We start from the raw sequence: 22,660 nt of genomic DNA, 5'->3' as shown, positions 1-22,660 counted from the left end.
TATTAAAACTAAACAGTGTGAATTATACTGTGAAATGGCACATTCATCTGAGAAAAAAAAAAAAAAAAACATTTTAAAACATGAGTACATACTGTAGTGAAGAACGAACAACGAAATGTTTTCGCGGTTTAATAAGGAATGCCATGCATATTTTATCATTTGTACGATGACTGTTCAACGCCTCACTAAAACAGATGTGCATGCTTTGACTGCATTTCCAGATGTTTTCAGAATACTACAACACATGCACTTTTATTCGACTGGAGATCCTATAAATCCTGATGAAGGAAATGTTTCATTCCTTCTTGTGACTTTGCCATTCATTCATAATCTGCTCTTAAACACTGGAGTTTTGTCAACTACAAAAATCAACAAAAATCATATGTTATAAAAAGATGCAACCATGCATTCTGCTAAAACGAAGAGCTCATGGTAAAATCCACAACAGCTCAAAAAGAAATGCTCGTCCTGGAAAGGAAATTGGCAAAGGAGACCTGTGGGAAAGGAAGCATTCAAGGGATTGTAATTATGAATGTTATTGTTAGTCACGTCCTCTGAGAAAATTCTCCTCAAAGATGTACGAGTCCTCCGACCACATTTGAAAAACATCTAAAATGGTCCGTGAGTCAATCCGCCCGATCAATACACAGATATGCAGGAATGTGTCTGGAGTATTTCACTACAGAATCACTCGAAGTCAAAACTGACTCTATTTACTTTTGTGATAAACATTCCTACTTTAATTGTTAATGATTCATCAAAGCGATCAATCAATCACTCAATTCTCAGTGAATAATATCACATCCTGTCCTACATTTCTTCACATTGAATATGTTGTAAACAAAAATGAAATGGATTAATATATGTAAAATAACATAAAATGCCAAAACAATAAATTACACTGCGCATATACTGTATATTCATAATGAAAGATCATTCTGCTAATATGCTCATCATGTGTTTACTGACTGGATAATAAACCAAGTTTCTGAAGTAGGCAAAAATGAAACAACAATGCCGTTTCAAAACCTCTTGAAATGATCTATTACTCGATTAGCACTGGAACACCACATTTCTATTTTGAGAGGAGTATAATGAGCTGTTTGTCTGTGTTGCCTGTTTAACTGCCAAATGTGCTGCTGCTGTTAATGCTGTGAATAATCAGATGGGCAAGAAAACATGGCAAAAACAAACAGAAAAGAGTTTGCAATGTGATCCTATAAGACTTTTATTTCTGTTTACATTAGAAAACACCTTCACTGATCTACAAACACAGACAAATTGTGTTTTAACAATGTTGTCACTGGGCAACTGTGTGCATATATATATATATATATATATATATATATATATATATATATGTATGTACACACGTACTTAGGCTATATACATACACATATGTGTGTCTTGCATATTGAAGGGCAATTTAATACCATAGTGCATGAATATTGCAATTAATTTTTATCTTTGTTAATATCAAGTATGTTGTCATATTATTCCAGAATCAAATGTATCGCAGTACAATTCCGCATGTGATTAACAGCTGAAACACTCACGTAAATCTTGTTGAACTGTTCTTCGTAAAAAGTCACGGGCTTTTCCAGAGTGATCTCGTGCGTCTCATCGTTCCCTTCATTAAGAGACTGATCTCCTGCATTTCTCCCGAATGGAAAAAGTTCCTGTCGTGTTATCCCGCTGACAGACACTGACAATCCGAATAAAAGGATCCACACTGACCATCTCTGCCCCTGCCGACCCATTTCCAGACCCGACCGAACCTGAAGCTGCCTGAGACCGACCGACTGACTGACTGACTGAATAAGTGCGTGTCCGATTTAGCCAGCGGGCGCTCCTCCCTGAAACTGTCCCGCTCCTGCAGGAGTTCAATCAGACACTTTCCCGCACAAAGCTTAAAGAGTTATAGATTATGTGTTACTTTATAAACAAAAACTGAGCAATATTAATAAACCACATATACTAAAGTCCAGGTTTAGCTGCCACGCTATGTAGTATTTACTCCAGTTAACATTTATAAAGACACAAATCTTAGTTTGCAAGTTGTCACAGTGAGAAACAAATCTATAATATATCTATATTTGTTTGTTTCTTTGTTTATTTGTTTCACCTTTGACTCAAGAAGTCTTTCATTTCCTTTGACCAAAAATCAGGAATGGTAATTTATGTCATAATATGTGTCATCATTTCTAATGGCATCAAACAGGAATCCAGAGATCAACTTCAGAATTTCAGTTCTTGTTTGATCCAATTACTGGTTCCAAATTATGAAAAATTTCAAGCATCAAGTAACATCTAAGAAGTCATTTCATTGTTAAGTATTGGTTTTAGATTGGGATGAAATTATGATTAATCATCTGTCCACTAAATTAGACATTATGCATCGTATTTCAGCTACAATTCATACTATTACTGTGACTGTTGTTCTTGAAATACTTCATCTGCAGTAACTTTTTTGGCTGTAAATAAATGTATTTGCAGTTTTTGCAATTTGCAGTTACATCAAAATTAATGCTATTACATAATGTACATTACTTGTAATGCATTACTTTACTCGTTACATAAAAAGTAATCTGATTATATTACGCATGTTGCTTGTAATGTATTACTTCACTTATCACATAAAAAAGTAATCTGATTATGTAATGCACGTTACTTTACTCGTTACATCAAAAAATAACCTGATTACGTTATGCATGTTACTTGTAACTCATTACATATTACATCAAAAAAGTAATCTGATTACGTAATGCACGTTACTTGTAACGCATTACTTTACTCATTACATGAAAAAGTAATCTGATTACTTAATGCACGTTACTTGTAACGCGTTACTTTACTCGTTACATCAAAAAATAACCTGATTACGTAATGCACATTACTTGTAACGCATTACTTTACTCATTACATGAAAAAGTAATCTGATTACTTAATGCACGTTACTTGTAACGCGTTACTTTACTCGTTACATCAAAAAATAATCTGATTACGTTATGCATGTTACTTGTAACTCATTACTTATTACATCAAAAAAGTAATCTGATTACGTAATGTACATTACTCATTACATCAAAAAATAATCTGATTACATTATGCATGTTATTTGTAACTCATTATTTTAGATTTTACATCAAAAAGTAATCTGATTACGTAATGCACATTACTCATTACATCAAAAAATAATCTGATTACGTTATGCATGTTACTTGTAACTCATTACTTTACTTATTACATCAAAAAGTCAAGTCAAGTCAAGTCACCTTTATTTATATAGCGCTTTTTACAATGTAGATTGTGTCAAAGCAGCTTTACATTGATAACTGGTACATTATTTGGCTGCACAGCAGCTCTTAAAAGAATAGTGTCAATGCAGGCAGATCAAAGCACTGTTGAATATCAAATGTCAAGTCAAATGTCAAGTGTCCCCAACTAAGCAAGCCAAAGGCGACAGCGGCAAGGAACCCAAACTCCATCAGGTGACATCAGGTGGCAGACAAGTGGCAAATAGGTGTTTAAATGGAGAAAAAAACCTTGGGAGAAACCAGGCTTAGTCGGGGGGCCAGTTCTCCTCTGGCCAACAGTGCTTTGTTACGATTCAGGTAGCTATCATAAGTCCGACAGGATCGCAACATTCAAAGTATTTATTCCAGTTCCATCCAATTGAGGATCGTATTCATCACGGCTGTTGAGGAACTGTGTCGTGGCTGTCGTGTCGATGAGGCCCTCAGAGTGGATGATCTAGTTGACTCAATCTCTGCTGATACTTCAGGGCTGCGTTGTGGTCGTGTCAAGGTGCAGGTCCTTGGTCTCACCTGGATACGGCCTGGATCCGGTTGACTACGGTGAACCTCAGGATAACCAGAAAGACTAATATTAGCGTAGATGCCATTCTTCTTCTGATGTAACGAGTACATCAGGTGTTATAGGAAGTGTTCCCGGTTCCGGCTGACCTAATTTATGCAGCCTAATAATCAGATTTGAAAATATAAATTGGTAATGTGTTATGTGTATGCCAGGTTAAAGAAATGCGTTTTTAGTCTAGATTTAAACTGACAGAGTGTGTCTGCTTCCCGAACAATGCTAGGAAGATTGTTCCAGAGTTTAGGTGCCAAATAGGAGAAGGATCTACCGCCTGCGGTTGATTTTGATATTCTAGGTATTATCAGCTGGCCTGAATTCTGAGATCGCAATAGACGTGAAGGACTATAATGAATTAGGAGCTCGCTCAGGTACTGGGGAGCTAAACCATTTAGTGCTTTGTAAGTAATTAGCAAGATTTTAAAATCTATACGATGTTTAACAGGAAGCCAATGCAGTGTTGACAGAACTGGGCTAATATGGTCATACTTCCTAGTTCTAGTAAGAACTCTAGCTGCTGCATTTTGTACGAGCTGTAGTTTATTTATCAGGCGAGCAGAACAACCACCCAGTAGAGCGCTACAGTAATCTAGCCTTGAGGTCATGAACACATGAACTAACTGTTCTGCATTTTTCATTGAGAGCATATGCCGTAGTTTAGATATATTTTTAAGATGGAAGAATACGGTTTTACAGATGCTAGTAACATGGCCTTCAAATGAAAGATTGGATTACGTAATGCACGTAAAGTAAAAGTAATCTGATTACATAAAAGTAATCTGAAAGTAATCTGATTACGTAATGCATGTTTACTTTACTCATTACATCAAAAGTAATCCGATTACGTAATGCACGTTACTTTACTCGTTACATCAAAAAATAACCTGATTACGTAATGCACATTACTTGTAACGCGTTACTTTACTCATTACATCAAAAAATAATCTGATTACATTATGCATGTTAGTTGTAACTCATTACTTATTACATCAAAAAAGTAATCTGATTATGTAATGTACGTTACTTTACTCGTTACATCAAAAAATAATCTGATTACGTTATGCATGTTATTTGTAACTCGTTATATTAGTTTTTACATTAGAAAGTAATCTGATTACGTAATGCACATTACTCGCTACATCAAAAAATAATCTGATTACGTTATGCATGTTACTTGTAACTCATTACTTTACTTATTACATCAAAAAAGTAATCTGATTACGTAATGCACGTTACGTGTAACGCGTTACTTTACTTGTTACATCAAAAAAAATCTGATTACATTATGCATGTTACTTGTAACTCGTTATTTTAGTTTTTACATCAAAAAGTAATCTGATTACGTAATGCACGTTACTTGTAACACGTTACTTTACTCATTAAATAAAAAGTAATCTGATTACGTAATGCACGTTACTTGTAACGCGTTACTTTACTCGTTACATCAAAAAATAATTTGATTACGTTATGCATGTTGCTTGTAACTTGTTATTTTAGGTTTTACATCAAAAAGTTATGATTACGTAATGTACGTAATTACTCGTTACATCAAAAAGTAATCTGACTACGTTACGCATTTTGCTTGTAATGCGTTACTTTACTCATTACATGAAAAAGTAATCTGATTATATTATGCATGTTACTTGTAATGCGTTACTTTACTCGTTACATCAAAAAGTAATCTGATTACGCTACGCATGTTACTTGTAATGTGTTACTTTACTCGTTACATCAAAAAGTACTCTGATTACGTAATGCACGTTACTTTACGCATTACATAAAATATAATCTGATTACGTTATGCGTGTTACTTGTAACTTGTTATTTTACTTTTTACATCAAAAAGTAATCTGATTACATAATGCATGTTACTTGTAATGCACGTTACGTGTAACGCGTTACTTTACTTGTTACATCAAAAAAAATCTGATTACATTATGCATGTTACTTGTAACTCGTTATTTTAGTTTTTACATCAAAAAGTAATCTGATTACGTAATGCACGTTACTTGTAACACGTTACTTTACTCATTAAATAAAAAGTAATCTGATTACGTAATGCACGTTACTTGTAACGCGTTACTTTACTCGTTACATCAAAAAATAATTTGATTACGTTATGCATGTTGCTTGTAACTTGTTATTTTAGGTTTTACATCAAAAAGTTATGATTACGTAATGTACGTAATTACTCGTTACATCAAAAAGTAATCTGACTACGTTACGCATTTTGCTTGTAATGCGTTACTTTACTCATTACATGAAAAAGTAATCTGATTATATTATGCATGTTACTTGTAATGCGTTACTTTACTCGTTACATCAAAAAGTAATCTGATTACGCTACGCATGTTACTTGTAATGTGTTACTTTACTCGTTACATCAAAAAGTACTCTGATTACGTAATGCACGTTACTTTACGCATTACATAAAATATAATCTGATTACGTTATGCGTGTTACTTGTAACTTGTTATTTTACTTTTTACATCAAAAAGTAATCTGATTACATAATGCATGTTACTTGTAATGCACGTTACTTGTAACGCGTTACTTTACTCCTTACATCAAAAAGTAATCTGATTACGTTATGCATGTTAATTGTAATGCGTTACTCCCAACACTGCTCATTTCAGATGAGATTTAAAACACCTGATTGCTAGTTTTTTCAATAGATCAATGTAGATTTCAGTCTGAGGTTTTCTCAGAGAGGACACAGTAGAAATGTGTCTATTTTGAACATAATCAGAATTATCAGCTAATAAGAGTAAACCGACATACTCTGGTGAACTGGATGGAGCGTGAGGGTTTTCTACATAGTCTGAGTTGGGTTTCCACAGAGAGATCTTTGTGTCACAGACACGCCAGGCTCTACACTCACCCAATCACAAAACACTCCCTCTCCTGAGTATTAACCAGCCACACCTGACACTCATCAGCACTCATCACCACAGCAGCATAAAACACACTCCTGAACACTCACTCTCTGTTCGGTCTCGTTAATGCATACTACTTGTTATGCTTACCTTTAGGACTCCTTTGTACGACTACTTACCTGTCTCCAGCGTCCTCTGTGATTCCTTGTGTCTCCACGTCTCCTGTGAGTTTCAGTGTGTTCGTCTGCTCTCCGTCAATCTGCATCCACGCTCCCTGAGAAAACAAAGACAAGCATCAGATCCAGTATCACGTCCAGTCTACATATCCACCTGCTTCAACTCACCTGCACTCTGCCTGCACGCTCTGTTGTCTTCAATAAACTCTGTTTACACTTACCAGTGTCTCCGCTCCCTTCTGTACGTAACACTTTGATAGAATCACATCCTCATGTTCTGATTTCAAAGACACGCAAAGTTCAACTTGTATGAAGTTCTTCTCCGTCTGCTGGTCAAACAGGAACAAACTCAATTGTGTTTGCAATAATTGAAGCTGAATTATATTTTTTGTATATATTTTAGTTTTCACATGATTTTATATCATTTTATTATTTGGTTACACACAGTATTGCTGTGTTATTATTACTGTATTATGTTTAATACAGTTTCTAACCAAAAACGCTTACTGTCGTAAGTGGACATCTGAAAATCTTTGAAAAATGTGTAAAAAAATAAAATAAAAGTTCAAGTCTTGAGCAATAAAAAGACATCAGAAGAAAGAAAAAGACTTTTTTTCCAAGTCATGATTGAAATTGCTTGGCTCAGGGATATTTCATATTACTATTAGTATATTAGTATTATCAAGCTGACATTATTTTGTTATTTTCATGGAGCATCCAGTCAACATAACCTAATTAATATTCATGACAACGCTTATCATCTCAGCAAATCAGGTAGTTCTACTCATTAACATCATGTTGCATAATTAATGTTCACTACAGTAGCAGCGGCATTAAACAAACATCAGCGCTTGATCTTTTGATGATATAATAACTGAGCACCATCCAAAAGACCATCAGAGCATGGAGCATGGCCTTGTTTTTGGCACAATCTCATTTCCATTGAAACGGCACAATAATTGGCAGTAATTTCCTGAGTTAACTGTACTGTGCACAAATGAACAGTGACACAAGAACATTCCAGATTATCGTTCACTGTCAATGATAAATATGAATGTAAACTAATTGATTTGGATGGTTACTATAGATAATTGGGGATTAGGGTTAGTATCAAACAACATGATGGTAAAACAAATAAACTAGGTGCTGTAATATTGAATAACAGCGCCATCTACTGGTCAATCATATCTCTACAAAAATTCTGAACTGAAGTGAGAATAAATTGTAGATTCCAATTCAATTCTGATTTTAACTGAACCTAAATTTGAATAGAACTGAATTGTAATTTGAATTTAACTTTAAAAACATAATATTAATGGAATGAAGTTCAAATAAATTCATATAACCAATATGAATTACACATAAACATTCTGCCATGCACACAACATTTGGGCTATTTCCATAAACATTAAACTGTAATGTTCAATGTTTGAAATTCCACCTATAGACATCTGTATTTATTTTAAATATGTTTAACTATACACTTACATTTTTTTAGACCATGATGAATGAACACATCATTTCTCATGATGATCTCATTGACCCCAAAGTCTTTAAAGTGGAGCAAAGCAACATGAAGTTGGTTTACCAGATGGAAACCTTGAACAAAACACATGAGAATTAATCTGCTCTGGAACATTTGAGTTGTTGTGTTGGACTAATTCAATTCCTCTGTTGTATGATTGTGTTGAACATCTTTAATTCTTCTTCCTGTCACTTCATTACAATTGTGGCCAATTCAAGTTTGCACTCATTAAGGGGAGAGTTTTTAATAATATATTTTTCTTATTCCTGCTACATGAACTTTTAAGCATTACAAAGCAGCATATACGTGGCTCAAATTTAAACAATAATGCAAGAATATTTTTATTGTAAGTCATCAAGAACATTTCTATACTAGGTTACATTTCACCCCTAAATGAAAAGGAAAAAATATGAAATTTTATTTTTAGATATTCCACACATTATTTCTGTGATACTGACTTTTACATCAAAATCAAAGTATAGATTAAAATTATAATCTGAGACATATGGAACTTGAAAACATGCATTTTATTCCCCATTATAACCACATCACATGACCTTAATGTGATTATAACTGCACTGTTGATTGATTTGCTTGACCTCTGACATCTGGGCCAAGTCACTGACTGCCATGTAGCAATAATTCACCAATATCATCCCAAGTCGAGGTGCAGACACAGAGAAGGTTCTCACGGCTTCAGGAGGCTTGCGGTGAAACCAGAGGTTAGTCCATTTAGCGTCAGACGCTTAAAGGTAATAAACCCTTCAGACCACAGATTTAATCAGGCTGTACTGAGGTACAGTAAGACTGGATTGGGTTATACAAGCATACAAGAATATTAATTCACTTCCTCACTTGAGTAATCGCATGATGAAAAGAGTAGAAACATTATTAAATTCACAACAGAAAACTGAAAAAGATCGTAAGGAGTAAATGTAAACACAGCCAATTTTAACATAGATGATACCAGACAAAGGAATTAGGGAAACACAGAGCTTAAATACATGAGGAGCGTAATCAATGTCAAACGCAACAGGTGTGGGAACTAATTAATAACCAGGGAAACTAAACAGGGAACACAGACAGGCAGACAGGGACACCGAAACATCATGATAATAAAACAGAACAAAACAAAACAGAACATACATGTTACAATATAATTAATACTAAAATAACACTGCACTTATTCAGCACATGCTCAGTGAAGTTTTCTCTCTCTCTGGCCAAAAAAAAAAAAAAAGATCATTTCACTTTCAATTTTCAACACCAAAAAATATGGTATAAAATGTATATTCTGTATGCTAATTATTGTTTTGTTGCTGACTAACAGCTAACATAAATGACAGATTCTTACACTGTCACTGGCAGCTACATTTATGCACTTGGTAAATGCTTTTATCCAAAGCGACTCACAAATGAGAAACAAAAGCAATTTGTCAATATTCATAATTTAAAATGCCAGCTACTGTACCAGATTTTATCTTGCATGTAAGGTTAGGCCATCTGTATGAATGCACTGATATATTGAATATTTTATAGACCCTTCTATATTTTAATTTAAAAAAAGGATTTATACTAATTCCAATAATTATGATTTTGTATAAATAAGAACTCAGTGTTTTGGTAGTTTTTGTGTTACCCAGATCCTGGGTCAGACGTAACAACCCAGTGTTTGGGTCGTTTTTAAGTAACCCAGATCCTGGGTCAGATGTAACAACCCAGTGTTTGGGTCATTTTTGTGTAACCCAGATCCTGGGTCAGACATAACAACCCAGTGTTTGGGTCGTTTTCGTGTTACCCAGATCCTGGGTCAGACGTAACAACCCAGTGTTTGGGTCGTTTTTAAGTAACCCAGATCCTGGGTCAGATGTAACAACCCAGTGTTTGGGTCATTTTCGTGTAACCAAGATCCTGGGTCAGACGTAACAACCCAGTGTTTGGGTCATTTTTAAGTAACCCAGATCCTGGGTCAGATGTAACAACCCAGTGTTTGGGTCATTTTTGTGTAACCCAGATCCTGGGTCAGACATAACAACCCAGTGTTTGGGTCGTTTTCGTGTTACCCAGATCCTGGGTCAGACGTAACAACCCAGTGTTTGGGTCGTTTTTAAGTAACCCAGATCCTGGGTCAGATGTAACAACCCAGTGTTTGGGTCATTTTCGTGTAACCAAGATCCTGGGTCAGACGTAACAACCCAGTATGTGGGTTGTTTTCGTGTTACCCAGATCCTGGGTCAGACGTAACAACCCAGTGTTTGGGTCATTTTTCTGTTACCCAGATCCTGGGTCAGACGTAACAACCCAGTGTTTGGGTCATTTTCGTGTAACCAAGATCCTGGGTCAGACGTAACAACCCAGTGTTTGGGTTGTTTTCGTGTTACCCAGATCCTGGGTCAGACATAACAACCCAGTGTTTGGGTCATTTTTCTGTTACCCAGATCCTAGGTCAGACGTAACAACCCAGTGTTTGGGTCATTTTCGTGTAACCCAGATCCTGGGTCAGACGTAACAACCCAGTGTTTGGGTCATTTTCGTGTAACCCAGATCCTGGGTCAGACGTAACAACCCAGTATTTGGGTAGTTTTCGTGTAACCCAGATCCTGGGTCAGACGTAACAACCCAGTGTTTGGGTCATTTTTCTGTTACCCAGATCCTAGGTCAGACGTAACAACCCAGTGTTTGGGTCATTTTCGTGTAACCCAGATCCTGGGTCAGACGTAACAACCCAGTGTTTGGGTCATTTTCGTGTAACCCAGATCCTGGGTCAGACGTAACAACCCAGTATTTGGGTAGTTTTCGTGTAACCCAGATCCTGGGTCAGACGTAACAACCCAGTGTTTGGGTCATTTTTCTGTTACCCAGATCCTAGGTCAGACGTAACAACCCAGTGTTTGGGTCATTTTCGTGTAACCCAGATCCTGGGTCAGACGTAACAACCCAGTGTTTGGGTCATTTTCGTGTAACCCAGATCCTGGGTCAGACGTAACAACCCAGTGTTTGGGTAGTTTTCGTGTAACCCAGATCCTGGGTCAGATGTAACAACCCAGTGTTTGGGTCATTTTCGTGTAACCCAGATCCTGGGTCAGACGTAACAACCCAGTGTTTGGGTCATTTTCGTGTAACCCAGATCCTGGGTCAGACGTAACAACCCAGTGTTTGGGTAGTTTTCGTGTAACCCAGATCCTGGGTCAGATGTAACAACCCAGGGGCTGAGTTATTTATCACAGGTTTTTTGCGCCCTCTTCACGAGAGAGCAGTACAGCTCTGTCGAATTGGTGCATGTCTTTAGTAAAATACAGGTTTGTGTACGTTTTATTATATCTAAAAAATCATTATTGTTCTGTATATTGTTTAATTTTATGCAAAGCAGCATACAGGGGCGTGATGTGAGTCATCTAAACGAGTGTTGCATCGGTCATTTCGCGTGAAGGAAACGCCTGATGCCTTGCATAAAATGTTATGATTTTACTCAAAAAGATACAGAATATAAGTACTTAGGATGTTAAAATATGTTCTCAGAATTGTACACTGATTATTTATGGACAGGTTATGGAGTCAGTCACAGCATTTTTCGGCTACGAGTGAAACGCAGGGCGGCGGACTGAAGTTAGCAGTTCTCCCGCCGAACGCGAGTCATCTCCGGCACGAGATCCAGCGCCGTTACGGTGGAAACAGGACAACAGAGACTGGTCGATTACACTTGAATTACTTCTAAATGTTAATTGTTACTTCTAATATTTGTTAAACGAGCTTAAATGCAGGCAAAATATATTAAAAACTATATAAAATATACTATACTATAAATATGATAGAAAATAAAGGAATTATCATGCAAACCAGTGGTTGCGTGGAGTATTTAAAAAAAGGATTTAAGTTAATCCCAACCCAAATTGGGTTGTTTTCAACCCAGTGTTTTTTAAAGTGTGTTCATAATTTCTTTGTATAACAGCCTGGCAAAGAATTATGTCGCACAATTTGGAATGTTTCATTGCCTCATTATGACAAATAATACAATTGACTCCAAGCACAACGCAACATGATTACAAAACCTTTAACACATTTTTAATAATATTTTAAATAAAGGGTAAAGATTCAATTTTCCTAATCCAGACATCACTTTTGACCACCGCTGTACGTGCAAACCTGTAAACAGTCATATTGGGAAGAGTAAGAAGCATGAGCATCCCGTGGGAGTTTGTCAGCGCTGGGAAGCTTGAGCGCAGGGTTAAAGGTACAGTACAGCACGTCAACACAGCGTCAGAGGGGCTGTCCTCCCTCCCTCCCTCCCTCCCTCCGGCTTTCACTGCCCGCTGCACAATGAGCCTTCCTGCCAGCTGAATGCGGTTCATGCACTCCGGAGCCACAGGAGGAAGTGCTGCATGCTTTCTTTTCCTCTTTCTTTCTAATTTCCTTCCCCTAAATCCCAGACCTACTCAGTTACTCTCGCAAGCTGGTTTGCTGCAGACCGCTGGCTGTAGTGATTTAACAAGAGAAGGAGGAGCTGCAGAAGCCGGTAGACGAGGAAAAGCCCCTTCTAGACTTCCTTCTCCAGGGCAGGAGGAAAAGAGACCCATGGAGAACGAGTCCCTCCCACCTCTGCCAACCTTCAGCCCGGCCGTGCCGCCGTACGTGAAGCTGGGTCTGACGGTGGCGTACACCGTCTTCTACTCGCTGCTCTTTGCGTTCGTGTACGCGCAGCTGTGGCTGGTGCTGCGATACCGACACAAGCGCTTCAGCTACCAGACTGTGTTTCTGTTCTTGTGTCTGCTGTGGGCAGCTCTGCGTGCGCTGCTCTTCTCATTTTATTTCAGAAACTGCGTGACAGCCAACACGCTGGGACCCTTCTCTTTCTGGCTGCTCTACTGTTTTCCTGTCTGCCTGCAGTTCTTCACTCTCAGCCTCATGAATCTTTATTTCGCACAGGTGAGTTAGACACAGGTGTCCTTTGAACCTTGCTATTGTGGTGATGGTAAAATCTGGTTTTAAGACTGCAGGTCACATGTAAGTTTATGAGAGTGGATTACACTAACAAAATAATATATTGGACATTAAATTCTGTTGCTTATATCATGTCCATTTTCATACTGCTCCTGCTCTTATTATGTATTATTCATTCTAAGGAAAAATTATCTGTTTTATCTTTCACTAAAACTTACTTCAACACTGAAACGACTTTTCTTTTCGCTTGACATCAATCGCTCTTTTATTTATCCAACCACCTCCAGTGTTATTTTAGTATCAATTACATTTAAACTGGTTTGATGTTTGGCAATGTGCCTTTGCAACCCTGCATTTGCCTGTTTTAATTGATTGATGGAATATTCATCACATCGAAAAGTGTGAGTTAAAAACTTAAGGTTAAAAAAAGGAGGGTTAAAAACTACCCAACTGTCCAATGCGGCCTCTATTATATATATATATATATATACATATATATATATATATATATATATATATATATACATACATATTTCTCAATATTTTGAATTACATATTTTAAGTTGTAGTTAAAGTTTTGTTGTTTGTTTATATATATATATAGGCTATATATTATATATTATTATATTACATATATACATATTTTAAATTTTAGTTAAAGACTAAGACAACAAAAACTAAAATTTAAATTGAAAATATTGAAATATATACATATATTATATATTATTATTATATTACACATATAATTCAATATTTTGAATGAGATATTATTTTAAATTTTAGTTAAAGTTTTAATAATTGTGTTGTTTGATTATATATGTTTGTTTATAATATATATATATATATATATATATATATATATACATACATATTCATATATATATATCATTTATTTATTATGTCAATATTATTATCTATTATTTCAATATTTTGAATTAGATATTTTAAATTTTAGTTTTTGTTGTTTGTTTGTTTATATATATATATATATATATATTATTTATTTTAAACAAACAAAACTACTAAAACTTTAACTAAAATATAAAATAATATCTAATTTAAAATATCAATTTCTGATTGATAAAATCACGCAAATAAAATCAGATTTATCTCAGGAGTAAAACCTGTCATTTTTCATGTCTGTCTTTTTAATCAGCTTGACTTATAACAGTATCTTAATCTCTCTCAGTGTGGATTATGTAATCATACTGTACCTTATAGAAAAAAAAAATCTCCATCCATGATATTTGCTGCATATATCATATATCTAAATTATAGAGAGCTGTTATTATTGATTCACTCCCACACTAGTGCTTATGTCAATTCATGTATTATACGTTCTCACAATTCATACTGTTCTAAAGCAGCTAGAGATGTTGCAGTACAGAACTATTCTTCCTGTTTTATTGTGATTAAAGCTGCATATGCAAATGAATCATATATGTGGGAGTACAGCGTGAGTAAAAAAAGAGAAGTGAAATCATTCACTGCGGTCTGATGCATTTACACTCACTGTAAAAAACACTACAGTAAAAACCTGTGAATTATTTACAGCGAGTTACCAACTGATTTAGAATTAACGCTACAATACATATTTTAAATGTGGCATGTAATATACAGTATATACGGGTAAGAACAGTTAAGAAAAATACTATCTTGTTGTCACTGTTTTTTACAGTGCATTTTTGGAACTGGATAATTTCTTACACCAATGTAATTGTCAGATCAGGTTGAAATAACTCCTTAAAGTAACAACTGCACATTTTCACTCTTTACAGTATATATTAACACACTTTAGTCCCTCACACTGCCTGAATCAGATCTTATGTAATATGAGCATGTTGACATGTCAATGTTTATAATGGAGGCGAGAAGTAAACCTGAGAAGCGCTTGCTTAACAATCTTGTTAATGTTATGATGAAAGTGTGTGGTGACCTGAATGTTATGATCCTGAATGTGTCATTCTTGGCTTAAAAATGCTTTTTGCATGTGATATTTACACTAACATGCTTGTTTTCTGGGACAGGTCATTTTCAAGGCCAAGTCTAAATATTCACCAGAACTTCAGAAGTACAGGTGAATATGGATCCATAAAATTATATATATATATATATACACACACACTGATCAGGCATAACATTATGAGCACTGACAGGTGAAGTGAATAACACTGATTATCTCTTCATCACGGCACCTGTTAGTGGGTGGATATATTAGGCAGCAAGTGAACATTTTATCCTCAAAGTTGATGTGTTAGAAGCAGGAAAAATGGGCAAGCGTAAGGATTTGAGAGAGTTTGACAAGAGCCAGATTGTGATGGCTAGACAACTGGGTCAGAGCATCTCCAAAACTGCAGCTCTTGAGGGGTGTTCCCGGTCTGCAGTGGTCAGTATCTATCAAAAGTGGTCCAAGGAAGGAACAGTGGTGAACCGGAGACAGGGTCATGGGCGGCCGAGGCTCATTGATGCACGTGGGGAGCGAAGGCTGGCCCGTGTGGTCCGATCCAACAGACGAGCTACTGTAGCTCAAATTGCTCAAGAAGTTAATGCTGGTTCTGATAGAAAGGTGTCAGAATACACAGTGCATCACAGTTTGTTGCGTATGGGGCTGCATAGCTGCAGACCAGTCAGGGTGCCCATGCTGACCCCTGTCCACCGCCGAAAGAGCCAACAGTGGACACGTGAGCATCAGAACTGGACCACGGAGCAATGGAAGAAGGTGGCCTCGTCTGATGAATCACGTTTTCTTTTACATCACATGGATGGCCGGGTACGTGTGTGTCACTTACCTGGGGAACACATGGCACCAGGATGCACTATGGGAAGAAGGCAAGCCTGGGAAACCTTGAGTCCTGCCATCCATGTGGATGTTACTTTGACACGTACCACCTACCTAAGCATTGTTGCAGACCATGTACACCCTTTCATGGAAACAGTATTCCCTGGTGGCTGTGGCCTCTTTCAGCAGGATAATGCTCCTGCCACAAAGCAAAAATGGTTCAGGAATGGTTTGAGGAGCACAACAACGAGTTTGAGGTGTTGACTTGGCCTCCAAATTCCCCAGATCTCAATCCAATAGAGCATCTGTGGGATGTGCTGAACAAACAAGTCCGATCCATGGAGGCTCCACCTCGCAACTTACAGGACTTAAAGGATCTGCTGCTAACATCTTGGTGTCAGATACCACAGCACACCTTCAGGGGTCTAGAGGAGTCCATGCCTCGATGGGTCAGGGCTGTTTTGGCAGCAAAAGGTGGACCGACCCAATATTAGGAAGGGGTCATAATGTTATGCCTGATCGGTGTATATATGTATATATACACATATACACACACACACACACATTATATATATATATATATATATATATATATATATATATATATATATAAAATTTTATATTCTTTCATGCATTTACTGTAATAATGCACTAGCAGCATGTTACACAGTATTTAACTGAACTCTGTATTGAGAGCTGCACTCGTAATAAACGCTGTCATGTGTCGTCAGGCTGCCACTGTACCTGCTGTTCCTGTCTATCAGCATCGTCTTCCTGCTGGTGAACCTGACCTGTGCGCTGCTGGTGAAGATGACAAAGGCCGACACAGAGACTGTAGTGCTGGTGCGTGTGGCCATCAACGACACTCTGTTTGTCCTCTGTGCCGTCTCACTCGCACTGTGTCTCTACAAGATCGCCAAGATGTCTTTGGCCAACATCTACCTGGAGTCCAAGGTAACGAAACACAAATACGACAAATTAAAACAGATGAAAGCTGTGATACATTATACAGAAAGATTAAAGTCAATATGAATATACTACAATACAGAAGAAGACGGTGTTTTTTTTCTTTTACTATAAAACGCCAGCTAACAATATCCTGCTAACGTTCCCATCAAGTTAAAAAATGTTATTTCTGAATGTTCAAAACGTGTCATATGTTTTAAAAATGTTTCTTAGTTATGCAAACATAAAAGGAACATTCCATTTTGCAAACATTATGAGAATGTTACTTTTGAATGTTCTCTGAACATTCTGAAACAAGTAGTAACATTTAAAAAAATGTTAGATGAACGTCCAACTAAAACATTTCAAGAAAAAGCCCTCTATTAAGGACGTTTTGAGAACATTATTAAAGACCAGATAACTCTAAACGAACATTCTATTAATGTTACTAGAGGAACGTTTGTTCATAACTTTGAGAGAACCTTGCCAGAACGTTTGTTAAAGGTCTGAGATCATTACCTGTTAGTTGGCTTGCAAGTTTTTGAACATCTGAACAAATTAATGATCCATTTCAACAGGTAAAGCATTGTAATGGGCTAACCAGAAGGAAACGGTCTCTTTAGAAAAGATATTATGGAAAAGCATTTACAGTGTATTTTCCATACATTCCCCTGGTGTCAGTCATAGAAAGTTTGTTGTCTTTTGACAATGTACCAGTCTTCCCAAGTCCACTTGTACATGTAAATCAAGATTATTTAACATTTTAAATTGATTTTTGTTGTTGTTGTTATTGTTTTTCAATTTAAACCCCCATAGAGTGGAATAGATCATAAAGTCAATGTAAATCTCTGTACATTTTATCCATTGTAAAATAAATCGGATGGTGTTTTGTACCAGTATTGAGTCAGATCTGAATGTCTGTCTGTCTAGGGAACATCTGTGTGTCAGGTGACTGTAATCGGAGTGACGGTGATCCTGCTGTACTCGTCTCGCGCGTGCTACAACTTAGTGGTGCTGGCACTGACAAAAATCAAGAGCATCAACTCATTCAACTACGACTGGTACAACGTATCAGACCAAGTACGTGCCAAATACCCATAACAGAAAGGTAACAAATGTTCCAGGTTCAATGCAAATTAAACTCTAGTGACAATTTTTAACAATTATATCAAATGCCAATCACCACAGAATAAAATTGTGGTTAAAGTAATGCACTTAAAATGGAAGTAAATTGAGCCAACGTCTTTAGTACTTTTGTTTTCATTTTGATGAATTAATGTGTCTTGATGAATTTGGCAATATTGCTGATTTACTTTATTCTACAGGCAGATCTGAAGTCGACGTTAGGTGATGCAGGTTACGTGGTTTTTGGGGTGATTCTGTTTGTTTGGGAGCTGCTGCCCACTTCCCTGGTGGTCTTCTTTTTCAGAGTCCGTAAGCCGGCTCAGGATCGGGTACGAGATTTATGATGTGACACTAAAGACTATACATCAGAGAAATAAATTACATTTTCAATAGCATGCTGAAAACTGACCCTCTCATCTCTCTGGTTTTCAGAGTGCAGCAGTGATCCCTGGGCACATGTTCTCATCTAGAGCTTATTTCTTTGACAACCCCCGGCGTTATGACAGCGATGATGACCTCGCATGGAGTATCATCCCACAAAACATTCAAGCCAGGTATGTCAGTCAAGTTTGGTGCTCAGTCTTAAATGCAAACGCAAAACCTAACAAAAGTAAGTAATTATGTCTGAAAACACTGTTCTCAGAAACTAGGGAATACACAGCCCTGTATATATATTTACAGTGTCATTTACATCATGGTATTACAGATGATTTTCTCTATTTCTTTCCACCAGATGACACCAATCTGCCATAATTTATTGGATTTTAAAGGATTAGTTCACTTCAGAATTAAAATTTCCTCATAATTTACTCCAAGATGTTTATGTCTTTCTTTCTTCAGTAGAAAAGAAATTGAGGAAACCATTCCAGGATTTTTCTCCATATAGTGGACTTCACTGGGGTTCAACGGGTTGAAGGTCCAAATGTCAGTGTCAGTGCAGCTTCAAAGAGCTCTACATGATCCCAGACGAGGAATAAGAGTCTTATCTAGAGAAACCATCGGCCATTTTCTAAAAAAAAAATATATATATATACTTTTTAACCACAAATGCTCGTCTTGCACTGCTCTGCGATGCTCCACGCATTACGTAATCACGTTGGAAAGGTCACGCGTGACGTAGGCGGAAGTACCTGATCCAGTGTTTACAAAGCGAATATGAAAGTCAAACGGTCTTTACAAAAAAAGGTAAAACAATGATGTCGGACAATTTTGAAGTTGGAGGACTAAATTAGATGGAGTTTTTCGCCCTACCTGCGGTACTTCCACCTACGTCACGCGTGACCTTTCCAACGTGATTACGTAATGCGTGGCGCATCGCAGAGCAAGATGAGCATTTGTGGTTAAAAAGTATATATTTTTTGTTTTGTTTTTTTGGAAAATGACAGATCATTTCGCTAGATAAGACTCTTATTCCTCGTCTGGGATCGTGTAGAGCTCTTTGAAGCTGCACTGAAACTGACATTTGGACCTTCAACCCGTTGAACCCCAGTGAAGTCCACTATATGGAGAAAAATCCTGGAGTTTTCCTCAAAAACCTTAATTTCTTTTCGACTGAAGAAAGAAAGACAATTTAATTCTGAAGTGAACTTTAAATACTTTTGCTCTATTTTTGACTTACTGCATAAATTGCGATATTTTATATAAAAATAAATGGTGCATAATTTAAAGGTGAGTATTATTTAGTATCCTGAAATCTCCTCAAAATGCAAAATATTAAAGAAAAATATTATTGACTTAAATATAGCACATTTATTTCATTGAGGTTCATCAAGGTGTTCAGTACTTTTGACCGTGAGGAGTATGAGTGTGACCCCTAAATGAGGATTAATTTGACCACAACAGTTTAATGCATCACCTGTTCCTTTTCATTCACAGTCTTACGCCGGACAGCTATGATTGGAGCTCTCGGAACAACAGTTTCACCGCCTACGTTGAAGGTGAAGACTCTCATCTGGTACCAGAGGAGTTAAATCCCTACTAGAACTTTCCCAATGAGGAGTCTGATTATTTTGCACATTCCCCATCGCTGTGGAGTCAGTCATGGGTAATAGTACATTACCACAGATATTTATTAGGGTATCTCAATATAATACCACAGTTGGGCTCTGGAAGCAAAACTACCAATCATTTTCTCTATAAAGAATCTTACCAATAATGTGCAGAGTTGCTGAGTGAAGCACTGCTTTATGTTTCCGTAGAATTAAATGTGATTTCAAAAACACTACCCATAATCCTGGGGAGAGATCAATCAGAAGTCCCATGATGCACTGCAAATTAATTAATCCAGTCGGCCTCCCTACATTCCACAAATACTTGCACATTTAAATTGTATTTGTATTAAATATTTGTTTTTAAATATTATAAATATTTTTATTTAAATATAAACCTAAAATATATTTTAGAATCAGTGACTTTAAGTCAATAGTTTTATATTGTACAGTTGTTTTTTGCTTCGATTGTTTGCAATGCCTTATGGGAAAAGTAGTTCATTGCCTCGTTAAAGAAAAATTTCTTATACCTTCGTCTTTTCATCCTATAGAGAAAATGAATGAGAAAAACACTTCCATAGTCAATGCTGCCAAAAAAGCGTGCGTTCATCATTGCGTTATATTCTTTAAACTTTTAGGCCAGTAGTATTCGCCTCAGATTCTACTCTGAATCAATCCGTACAAGCTAGTTTACACTGTCAATTATATACATAAGCATATATAAATTAATATATTATGTATACTAGATAAGTATACTAACATTCTGAAATCTTTTGTTGCTCTTTTCATGTTGCTGCTCTATAAACAAAATCAGCTTCTTCATTTCAGTTCTATTCAGATTTAGGACACAAACCTGTTTAACAAAACTTGGCCTGAACTGTGAAACATCACTGACACTCTCCCATGGAAAATTTCTATTTTTGGAGATACACATTTTTCTATAGACAACTGCATTAACAGAATGATAATTTTATGAAGAATAAAATAAAAGTATTTATTTTGAAATGTTCAGAATTAGGGGTTGGATTGTGTCCATTGTTTTTATAAAAACATTTTTAGCGTTTGATCATTGTACAGTTTGTATCTTTGTTGGCTTTTGCACTCGTGTCACTTTGTAAGACTTTGTTTGACTTCGTTTTCTACATTAATAAAAGAGAAATTATCAAACCCTAAATTAGATTACCTGCATTATTTCAGCAAAAATAAAATAACGATGACTGATTTTATAGGTTGTAACATAAACCCTTAAAATACATTATCAAGTGTACAAACATAATGCTGAGTAAACTTCTGACAGTAAGAGGCAGGATGTGCTTTCTACTACGGTAAACAATGAAAGTAATGTTGTTCTTGTAAATAATATACTCATTCAAATCTTTTTCTTTAGACACACACTGTAACGGCTCGTCCATTATAAAAGAGTGTTGTTTTGTCTAATGCCTCCATTCATTCAGAAGTACAACAGAGCGCTTGGGCTCACAGTGACGTGTACTGTAAGAGCTGGCATGCGTCTCTCTGGAAAAAGAAAGCTTCATATATAATCTGTGATGTCAATATTATACAATCCAGTTTAGTAATTTGAATGCGTGGACAAATGATGCTGTAAGTGATCACTTACTCACCCTAATGTTGTTCCTAATCCATATGACTTTCTTTCTTCGGTGGAGCATAAACGGACAAATTTTGAAAAATGTTCATGCTGCTCTTTTCCATGAAATGAAAGGACAAATAAGCACCATAAATGTCCAACATTTTTCATTTATCCATGCATTTCAACATAATTTATGACATGTTAGTTGCGTCAGAATTTTTAATATATCCTTAGTATATTCATGCTTGAGGTATGCCAGTGTGTATGTGAAATTTTTATGTTATAAAATGGCTAGTTCCTGGCCTTATGATTGGTTGAGCTGCATTCGAAGCTGTTGTAAATACTGCTCTCGGAATTATCGTACTAGTTTCCTAGGTAAAAATTGCACATGAACGCCCTCCCATTTGTGATGAGCTCGTAATCACAACTTCAGAAATGGGAATTATCAAATTTCTGATAGCACGTGAAGGCAGCATTACTCTACAAACATTCGCCTGTGACCGCATTACATCAGTATTACTGCGCCACAGCGTCATTCCGCTTCTGAAGAACTACATTTTTTGGCAGAAGAATAATATTTTTTATTTAATAGCATTACCTTTTTGTGTCTGTGTTTATTTTATAAAAATTTGCCAGGTATGTGGAATAACCACTTTATAAAAGCAGTTGAAGCCGTGATTTAGCTAATTGGGGTTTTAGGCACTTTCCCGCGCGTCGTGCATTACAACGCACTGTAGCTGTTCTAAATTACCCGTAAATCACGGCTTCACGGGGCTTACTGCTTTATTATTGAACAAAACATGAAGATCTCTTCGAGTAATGTTAAACAAAAAACCTACTATTT

The 22,660-nt window shown here is 36.4% G+C and overlaps 2 protein-coding genes across 2 annotated transcripts in view; one reads left to right on the top strand and one right to left on the bottom strand.

The window, feature by feature from the left end:
- nid1a (nidogen 1a) overlaps positions 1–1,829 on the bottom strand; it is a 47,900-nt gene extending 46,071 nt beyond the window's left edge. Inside the window, exon 1 of the mRNA XM_051915782.1 lies at positions 1,557–1,829. Coding sequence (XP_051771742.1) covers positions 1,557–1,760 — 204 coding nt within the window. The 5' untranslated portion in view covers positions 1,761–1,829. The remainder of the gene's footprint in view (positions 1–1,556) is intronic.
- Positions 1,830–12,763: 10,934 nt separating this feature from the next.
- On the top strand, positions 12,764–21,399 carry gpr137ba (G protein-coupled receptor 137Ba). Its single transcript, XM_051915790.1, has 7 exons — positions 12,764–13,373; positions 15,416–15,465; positions 16,899–17,121; positions 18,043–18,192; positions 18,438–18,566; positions 18,670–18,791; positions 20,113–21,399. The coding sequence occupies exons 1-7, from the start codon at positions 12,789–12,791 to the stop codon at positions 20,216–20,218; spliced, it is 1,365 nt and encodes a 454-aa protein (XP_051771750.1). The 5' UTR covers positions 12,764–12,788; the 3' UTR covers positions 20,219–21,399.
- The last annotated feature ends 1,261 nt before the right edge of the window (positions 21,400–22,660 follow it).

Source organism: Ctenopharyngodon idella, chromosome 13 (genome assembly GCF_019924925.1).
Source record: "Ctenopharyngodon idella isolate HZGC_01 chromosome 13, HZGC01, whole genome shotgun sequence".
Lineage (NCBI taxonomy): Eukaryota > Metazoa > Chordata > Actinopteri > Cypriniformes > Xenocyprididae > Ctenopharyngodon > Ctenopharyngodon idella.
This window is presented reverse-complemented; position numbering and strand designations above follow the sequence as displayed.

What these genes read in the sequence shown, in the direction of transcription:
- gpr137ba (XM_051915790.1), top strand. Translation starts at nt 12,789, where the DNA reads ATGCGGTTCATGCACTCCGGAGCCACAGGAGGAAGTGCTGCATGCTTT. An exon ending in TGAATCTTTATTTCGCACAG is followed by an intron (nt 13,374 to 15,415) that starts GTGAGTTAGACA and finishes TTTCTGGGACAG; the next exon opens with GTCATTTTCAAGGCCAAGTC. An exon ending in ACATCTACCTGGAGTCCAAG is followed by an intron (nt 17,122 to 18,042) that starts GTAACGAAACAC and finishes CTGTCTGTCTAG; the next exon opens with GGAACATCTGTGTGTCAGGT.